This window comes from Acinonyx jubatus, chromosome B1 (assembly GCF_027475565.1).
Source record: "Acinonyx jubatus isolate Ajub_Pintada_27869175 chromosome B1, VMU_Ajub_asm_v1.0, whole genome shotgun sequence".
NCBI lineage: Eukaryota > Metazoa > Chordata > Mammalia > Carnivora > Felidae > Acinonyx > Acinonyx jubatus.
The window spans coordinates 108,365,799-108,375,229 of record NC_069382.1 but is presented as its reverse complement, the minus strand read 5'-3'; the positions used below and the strand labels follow the sequence as shown (position 1 = coordinate 108,375,229).

At 41.7% G+C, this 9,431-nt stretch overlaps 1 protein-coding gene across 2 annotated transcripts in view; it reads left to right on the top strand.

The window, feature by feature from the left end:
* The first annotated feature begins 3,761 nt into the window (after window positions 1–3,761).
* The window catches only part of ANK2 (ankyrin 2), a 674,296-nt gene continuing 668,626 nt past the window's right edge, over window positions 3,762–9,431 (top strand). For both annotated transcript variants that reach the window (XM_053217027.1, XM_053217030.1), the window contains exon 1: window positions 3,762–4,453. In XM_053217027.1, coding sequence (XP_053073002.1) covers window positions 4,382–4,453 — 72 coding nt within the window. In that variant the 5' untranslated portion in view covers window positions 3,762–4,381. The remainder of the gene's footprint in view (window positions 4,454–9,431) is intronic.

Genomic DNA, 9,431 nt, shown 5'->3' with positions numbered 1-9,431 from the left:
AGAAAGCCATCAGGGCTTTTGAAATGGGAGGGTTTTTTGTTTTTGTTTTTGTTTTTGTTTTTGTTTTTAAGGAAGATACTCTGAATTATGCAAGATGTTTCAGAATAGAAAAAGCTCTGAGGGGCCATTATTAAGAAACTACAATAACACACTAAGTGTAGCTGAACTAACCTGGACTAAAGCCATGCATATGGAGAAAAAGAAGCAGGACTTTACCATATTAGAATTCACAGGGTTTGGTGAGAGATTATGGAGTGTGAGAGATGTAGAGAGGTTGAGAATGACACTAAAGTTTCTAGTTTGAGTGACTCAGTCGACAGCGAGACTCTTTATGTAGATTAAGAATGAAGAGGTTGAAGCAGGTTTTGAGTGTTTGTGTACATGAATGGATAGATGGGATGCATAAGGGAAAAGGGAGGTGTTGTACTTTGAATACCTTATATTGAAAGGACTGAATCATGTCTTTACTTAACCCACTTGAAATAGCTCACACTTTCCTGAGGCACTTTAAAAAAATTTTTTTTAATGTTTATTTATTTTTGAGAGAGAGAAAGAGAGAGGGAGGGAGACAGACCATGAACGGGAGAGGGGCAGAGAGAGAGAGAGGAAGACACAGAATCTGAAATAGGCTCCAGGCTCTGAGCTATCAGCACAGAGTCCAATATGTGGCTTAAACAGAGGAAATCTATTCTCTCTCAGTTCTGGAGGCTAGAAATCTGGGATCAATGTTGGCAGAGTGGGTTCTTCTGAGGGCTGTGAGGGAAAATCTGGTCTTTGCCACTTTTCCAGCTTCTAGTAGTTTGTTGGCATTCCTTGGCTTAGAAATGCATCATCCCAGGGGTGCCTGGGTGGCTCAGTCGGTTAAGCGGCCAACTTCGGCTCAGGTCATGATCTCGCGGTCCGTGAGTTCGAGCCCCGCGTCGGGCTCTGTGCTGACAGCTCAGAGCCTGGAGCCTGTTTCAGATTCTGTGTCTCCCTCTCTCTGACCCTCCCCCGTTCATGCTCTGTCTCTCTCTCAAAAATTAATAAACGTTAAAAAAAATTAAAAAAAAAAAAGAAATGCATCATCCCAATCTCTGTCTGCATGTTCACATGGTGCTCTCCCTGTGTGTGTGTCTCTGTGTCTAAATTTCCCCCTTTTATAAGGACACCAGTCATATTGGATTGGAGGCCAACTCAGTATGACCCCATCTTAACTAACTACATCTGCAACCACTCTGTTTCTTAATACGGTCATATTCTGAGGTACTGGGGGTTATGACTCAATATATGAATTTTGGGAGACATAATTCACCAAGGAGACCTCACTGATAAGGTGATATTGGCACAGGGGCCTGAAGGAAGTAAGGGAATGATCTATGATGATATCTTCTGGAGAAGTGGTTTAAGTCCAAAGGGCCAAAACCAGAGTAGGCCTGGAATGCTCAAGAAGTAGAAACAAGGTGGTGGGCAGGAATGGAAGATGGATTACATAGACTTTATCTTATATCAAGAGGCGTTTGCTCTGACTCTGAGTGAGTGAGATGAATAGACAGAAGAGGTCTTTGAGCATTGGCCAGCTGCTCCATTGCAAGCCAACTGTGAGGAGCAAGGGTGGAGAATGCAGACTGATTAGAGACTTGTGCCATCAGGCAAGTGAAAGATGATGGTGGCTTGGGCTAGAGAGACTATGGTGTAAACGAAGTGATGAAATGCTGCATGAACATAGAACCAATAGGATTTGCTGTTAGATCAAATGTGGATCGTGGGAGCAAGAGAGGAATTAAGAATATCTTGGAGGTTTTTGCCCTGAACATCTGAAGGATGGGTAGAGCTATAGCTGAGCAGTTGATTTGGGAGGGGAGGATAAAAAGGAGCTCAGTTTTGCACCTGGTAAGCTTGAAACTCCTAGATATCCAGGTAAAGGAGGAATTAGTTGGCAGTTGGAGTTTAAACTTAATAGGGGAATTTGGGGGTGGAGATACACATTTGGGAATATGTATCAGAATACAGATTCTATTTATTTATTTATTTATTTATTTATTTATTTATTTAACTTAAAATTTTTTTTTTATGTTTATTTTTGAGAGACAGAGACAGAGCATGAGTGGGGGAGGGGCAGAGAGAGAGAGAGAGAGAGAGAGAGAGAGAGACAGAATCTGAAGCAGCCTCCAGGCCCTGAGCCATCAGCACAGAGCCCGACATGGGGCTCAAACTCACAAGCCGTGAGATCATGACCTGAGCCGAAGTCGGAGGCTCGACTGACTGAGATATCCAGGCACCCCATGATACAGATTCTATTTGAAGCCATAGAACTGAGGTCATCTTAAGATCAACAACAAAGTGAGTATAAATAGAGAAGAAAAGGTGGACCAGGACTGAACTTTTTGATATTTCAAAGTGTAGAGGTCTGGAAGATGAGGAAGAAATAGTAAAGGGGACAGAAGAGAAGTACCAGTGAGTTAAGAAGATGATCAAGAGGAATGGATTTTTTTTTACAGTCATGTTTATGAGCATTTCATAATGTATATAATTGTTAAGTCACTATGTTGTACACCTGAAACTAATATAATATTACATGCAATCTATACTTCAATTAAAAAAAATATCCTTTAGGGGTGCCTGAGGTGGCTCTGTGGGTTGGGCGTCTGACTTTTGATTTCTGCGCAGGTTATGATCTCACGATTGGTGGGATTGAGCCCTGAGACAGGCTCTGTGATGACAAAGTGGAACTTGTTTGAGATTCCCTCTCTCTTCGCCTCCCCCCCACCCCGAATAAATAAATAAAACATTTGAAAAAATCATTTAGTGGTCAAGCCAAATGAAGACTGAGAATTGACCATTAGACCTGGTAACATGAACATCACTGGGAATCTTGGCAATAGGAAGTTTGGTGGAATAAATGGAGGAAAGCTTCTATAAGAAGCTTTAGTGGAGAGTGTAAGGATAAGAATGGGAGGTATTGGAACTTTGTTGAAGATCTTGCTGAAAGAGGTATAATCAACTGAAATACTAGCTGGGGGATAGGAGTAAGGGGACGGTATCTGTGGTAAAGTTTATTTTTTTAAAGGTGGGAATATGTTTGTATGGAGATCCATAAGAAAGAGGAAATTGATGCATGAGAGAGGGAACAATTAATCTCTTGAGGGTCACCTTATCTGTAAAAAGCTGTCATTTCCACCTCAGTGGGGCAGCTGAGCCAATAAAGAGAAAAAATGATCAGGTCTTGGAAAGTGGTTTGCACTTAGCCAATGACAGCTCCAGATGTATCCCTGAGAGACAATAATGCAAACAAAGCTGGTCTCTGTGCGGGATTCACTACTGCTGCCACAAGTTCTTGCACAGATTGAGGTCTGCAAAACCTGGTCCTGTCTTTTAAGTTCTTCACAGGGCTACTACAGAGGACGTCCTCTTCACCTTAGTGAGGATGGGGTCCATCACTACCCTGGACAGTAGTTTTTGACGGATACTTTCTCATGAATGAAGATGGGAGGGGAGAAGCTGGGTCTTGGGGAAGGGGAAACGCCCAAAGAGTAAAAGACACACTGCTTAAGGCAGTTCATCAGCCCACAGATGACATAGGTTGAAGTCGCAGTGGCATTTCACGCCGTGTCCAGTCCATAAATTAATTTCTCCTTCTCAATAGGGAGTGGTTGACAGAACAAAGAATGTGTGCCTGTGGAGGCTAGCGGTGAGCGCTGGTGAGTGCGTGGCTATCACAATGCGAAGGGGGAGAATGGGTGTGAACAGGCAATGTGTGCACTGTATGAATGGAGAGAGACGAGCGAGTGTGGAGATGGGCAGGGAAGAGCTGGACGTGTCCTGCAGGCCGGGGGCCTCCCGGGGGAACGTCTGCCTGTGATGCGGGAGCGCCAGCCGAGGAGCCTCCTTCTCCCCACCCACCTCCCGAACTCCGGCAGTCAGTGGTGCATATAGACATATTTCTGGGAGCTGTCCATGAGCTCATCGCTCTCCTGGCGATAGCGGCAGCAGCGAGGGAAGCAGCCTCCTTTCTCCCGGCGCCGCTAGAATAAGCCCCGCCGCTAACACATTCAGACACACGCGCGGAGCGCGGCGCTGGGAAGTGGCCGCCGTCCGCCCGGCTTCGCGGCCAAGGTCGCGCCAGACCCCGGACCGCCATGGCCCCGAGTCTCCCGGCCGGGAGGTAGGTGGGCGCGGGAAGGCGCTAGGGGCTCCGGCCGGGACTCCGCCAGGGCGAGCGAAGGGGCCGGCCGCTCCTTGCACTCTGCGGCGGAGGGGCCCGGGCGGGGCCGTGGGGCGCGGCGGCTGCGGAGTCTCCCGGTCCCTGCGGGGCCGCGGGCCGCAGGCCGGACGCTGAGGACTCCAGGAGACGCGGGGGACCCGGGCGTGACAGGAGGAAGAAACCCGGAGCACCAGGAAGATGGCTTCTCCCACCTCCCCAGCCCCGGAAGGCGGGGCCTCCACCCCGCCGAACCCGCCGCGGATTCGTCAGGTGGGTGCACAAAGTCCGGGAGGGGCGCACCCCATTGTCCTCGCCTCCCTCAAGGACCGGGACCTCGCCCCAGGGTAGGGGTTGAGCGAGAGGTGGGGCTGACATAGGCGTACTTGGCCGCATCGCCCGGCCCAGGACCAGTCTCTCACTCTCTTTTTCTTCATCTCACTTCACACACAGACACACACACACAGGCACATAGACACACACACACATACACTCCTAGAGAAACACGTCTTCCAAAACCAGACGTGTAACTTCTGCACACCCCTCCGCCCCCGCAAACTCATCCTCCCACCCCCCCCCCCCCCCAAGTCGAGCACAGAGGCACACACCCAAATGTCACATGATCTACTGCGGAGCTGCACCATTAGAAGAAACCCGTGGTGCCCTCAGGGTGGAAATGCACCCCAGACCCAAATCCAGCGAGGACTCTGAGAGGGACTGCCGGAAGCATTCACTTCCCACTCTTAGGAGAGGAGGAATCTTGTCTATATGTTACTTACCAGTTCTCAACTTTCAGACAGAGCTACCCCGGACAACTGCAGCCCTGTAATAGACATGTAGTACTAGAAAACATGTGTTCCTGCTCTGTCGTGTGCAAAGACAGTTTTCCCCAATACTGCAAGAGGGGAATGCACATTGCTTTGGCTATTTGAATGAGTCCTGTTTTCTGTTTGTATGGTAATATTAAAACAAGGGAGTACTCCATCTGGTTGTGATCTGCGATTTGGTATCTGAAAGAGTTTTGTGTGTGTGCGTGTGTGTGTGTGTTTCCTGCTGTCATTGCCTGAACTACATACCACTTTAGGTTATCGCCGTAGGAACGCAAGGGTTAGCCCTGATCAGGGTAGTGCATGGGTGTGAAAATATGATCCACTGACTCCAAGGAGGCAACCTCTTTACCAACGATAATTGGATTCCTGTTTAGAAATAGGGTAAAATCGGTTTATGGAAACTATCTGGGCGGGAAGATAATGCCCACCACAATGGTCTTTTTTCAGGACGGTGTAGAAATTATGAAGAACACCAGGGGCTTCAGAATTTCTGAAAAAAAGAAATTCTGCCCATAAGATTTAGTTGACACTTAACCAGGTCTTTGCCACATTTGAATTTTAATATGTACAGGTAGTGCTATTTTAGGGGCAACCTTTGTTTATGTGCATTTTTTAATGCAACAACTAAAAATTAATGTATACTTTTGAAAATCTTCTTTCTTAAAAATATATACTTTTTTTAATGGCACTTTTTAAAATGGTATCCCAGAGAAACTGGTAGGGTTTTAAACTCTTATAGGGCACAGGACTCTAATTTTATGACAATGCGTTTTTAATTGCACATGGAGCTATTTTTTTTTCCTGAAGAATTGTGGTGGCAGGTATCATTAAATCTTTGTGATAAATATTTGTGATATTTATGCATGTAAGAATGAAGGTGAAATTATTGGTATTTGCAATATAAGAGAAAACACAACCTATGCAAAAAAATAGGATGAAAAACCATTTCTATATCTATTTGACTAAATATGTATATATGTACGTAGTATATATATTCATATAAGCATTAAGGATAAAAATATATTAGTTTAAACAGAATATACGTACTCATAAAAATCTCTATGAAATCTTATTCTATATTTAGAATACTTGTATTGATCTAAGAAATTATATATGTAAATAGTTACTAGAAAAAATTTGCAAGAAAGGTCATTGTTATTTTGTAGATATCTACTTAGAGGACCTCCTAACTAGAAGCTGTGTAAATGACATAATGCTGCAACATTCAAGTAATTGAGTGGTGTCCTCTGGTTAGACTTTCATTTATATGACCTTAAAGAAGCACTCTTTTAGTGATTGGTGCATTAATTTGCATAGGAGGTAGAAATAGGCTCCTGGAATTATTGGTCATTCCATTCTACCTGATTCATCCAGGCAGGTGGAAGAAAAAATACTGACAACCTCTGACTGCAGTATCACCATTTGCCTGCAAGTGATTTTGAGACAATTAGGAATAAAAAATACCCCAAAACCCCCCAAAAAACAGAAGAGATAACAGTGTTTTCCTGCAAGTGGTGAAATATTTTAGGCCCCAGTCCCACTATATTTTAACGGTGTCACTGTTTCTCACACATCTTTTTTCCTTGTTCTTTAAGAATTATTTTTCAAACCAATTCTGGATTGAATCACAACTGACTTAAAATCTGAAATTTTTTTCTTTTTAAGTCATGATTGAGAGAAAAAGTATAATTGAGAAAAGCATAGAACTCCAAAGCAGTGAATTTTAATTATGTAATGGACATTTAAGAAATAAAAAATACTTTAGAAAGTCTTTTTGTGAATATAAATATAATTGGTAAATTACTGTGTTTAATGTCTAATTTCAATGAGAATATGTTATGTGAAGATTCATTTATTCAACACACATATATTCTGCATAAGGTAATATTTCATGCCTTAAAGATAAAGAAAGGAAGAGGACACACACAAAAATCTTATCCATTAGCAGGTGTAGGTATTTTTAATGAAGACTAACATTAAAACATTTAAATTCTGAATTGCTTATAAGGTCCTTTCCACATTATTTTAAAAATATGTTTATTTCTCAGCTTTTGTTTTGATCATTCCTCTAATAATGAGCCTAAATAATACCTAGGCCTGCATATATCTAAAAAGTCACTGTATGACCAAATTCCTGTTTGCATTAATTTGATATACTTCTGTTCTCTTTTAATTATTTAATATGTTATTAGAATTACATATCAGATACTACATGTATTATTTTACAATTTGATATTTTGGACAAATATTTTTGCTTAGCTTTTGGAAAATACTGATGCAACATGAAATAGCTAAAGTAGTCCAGTGGCTTCACATACCGTGGTTAAAATCTAGGTTCCAAAAATGAGAAGGTCAAAGGAAAATGACCTTCAACTTCATTCTGTCATGTTGAGGGAGAGAAAATTTATCAATATACACTGTCTTAGGCTCCTAAGATACTAGATACATAATTTTACCCTCTTTTTTTTATTATTAAAGCATTTTTTAAGTGTTTATTTATATTTTGAGAGAGAGAGAGAGAGAGAGCAGGGGAAATGTAGAGAGAGCCAGAGACTGAATCTGAAGCCAGCTCCAGGCTCTGAGCCGTCAGCACAGAGCCTGATGTAGGGCTCTTGAACTCGTGATCTGGAGATCATGACCTGAACTGAAGTTGGTCACCTAACTGACTGAGGCACCCAGGCACCCCAGTTTTTCCCTTCTTTTAAATAAAGGTTTATCTTTATTTTATATACAAGATGACGTGGTACAGACGTTTCACCTACTTTATAAATATCTGCATTAGATTAGTTTCCAGCAGAAAGACACATTTACTGGATTTCTTCCTGTGTTTATTCTTCATTCACTTTTTTCACTTTGTAAAGAAAAGATTAAGAAATGGTAGTTTTGCAACTAAGTTTTTAAATAGTTTGTCTATGTATATTAAGAGACCCATATGATACCTATGGCCATTGCCAGAAAACTTAAATCAATTAATTAAATGAGTATTTATTGATATCTGGAAGTTAAGATATTTTGCTAGCCTCTTTCTGGCCTTAACCATCTTTCTGATGAACGCTGATGGGAGTTTCCAAGGCAATGATTGCTAGGAGAATTGAAAAGATATAAGAAATCCTTTGAAATTGGTGCTAGTAACATTTAGTGTCTTTTTCATTTCATGATCAATCCTTCTCCAAGATTTGTTGGTACTGGTGTCTTTGCATTTATGGCAGCAAACCAGTGTTCCTTCTTTGTGTGCTGTGGTAACTTAGACAACTCCCATATATGATAATGATGAAATATTTATAATGACTCAGGTGTGATGCTAAGCTAGGTTTTTCTCAAGGGTTCCATGAAGGAGGTATTGTTATTCCTCTTCTCCAGATGAGAAATGTGGGTTTAGAGGAACTGAGCTATCTGCTCAAGGTCATAGCTAGACAGTTGCAACTCAGGGATTTCAGACTTGGTCTTAATTGATCATGCTTTGTTTCACAATCACTATTATTTATTGTATTCCCCTTCTAGTTTTCAGACATTGTGACTCTTGAGGGAGCTTGTCTTAGCACTCTTGCTAAGAATGTAACCATTCTCCTTTAGGTTACCTTGAAAATAACTGCAGAATTTATAGCAGAGTGAAATAATTTTCATTATTGTAATTTGTTAAGTGAGATAACTTGAATTCCATTTTCACTTCTGTATTCTCTAAGAGAGTATTTCTCTAGCGTCATGGTTGCTGAGAGACTAAATCTCTCATTTAGCTTTTGCTTACCCCTGAGAACTCTTCAATTATTCCTGCTGTTAATACAGTGGTCCTGAAAAAAAATAATTCTGGGGCACCTGGGTGGCCCAGTCAGTTAAGCGTCCGACTTCTGCTCAGGTCATGATCTCATGGTTTGTGAGTTTGAGCCCCACATCGGGCTCTGTGCTAACAGCTTAGAGCCTGGAGCCTGCTTCAGATTCTGTGACTTCCTCTCTCTCTACCCCTCTCCCTTTCACTCTTCGTCTCTCTCTATCAAAATGAATAAACATTAAAAAAATTTTTAAAAATTCTGAAAATGAGTTGGGTTAATGGAGAATCTTCTGGAACAGGCGTAAACAAACAATAGGCTTATATTTTCAAGTTTTTCAATGCTTCTAATATCAATTCCATTCTTTGTTTATGGTTAAGGTCAAGATAACTTATATTTTGAATTTTCATGTTATGTAAGGTATTTTAGTAACAAAAGAGTATAATTTCCTTCAGACAGTGAAGTAATGGAAGAACAAGGCCATAAATAATATAGCAATACATTGATGTAACTGGTTTCGAGTTTTTAATTTTTAAAAATTTACATACAGTAAAATTCACTTTATATACAGTTTTATGAGTTTTGACAAATACTTAGGCTGTGTCTCCACCACCACTGCCCGGGTACAGAACAGTTCTATCTCCCTGAAACATTCCC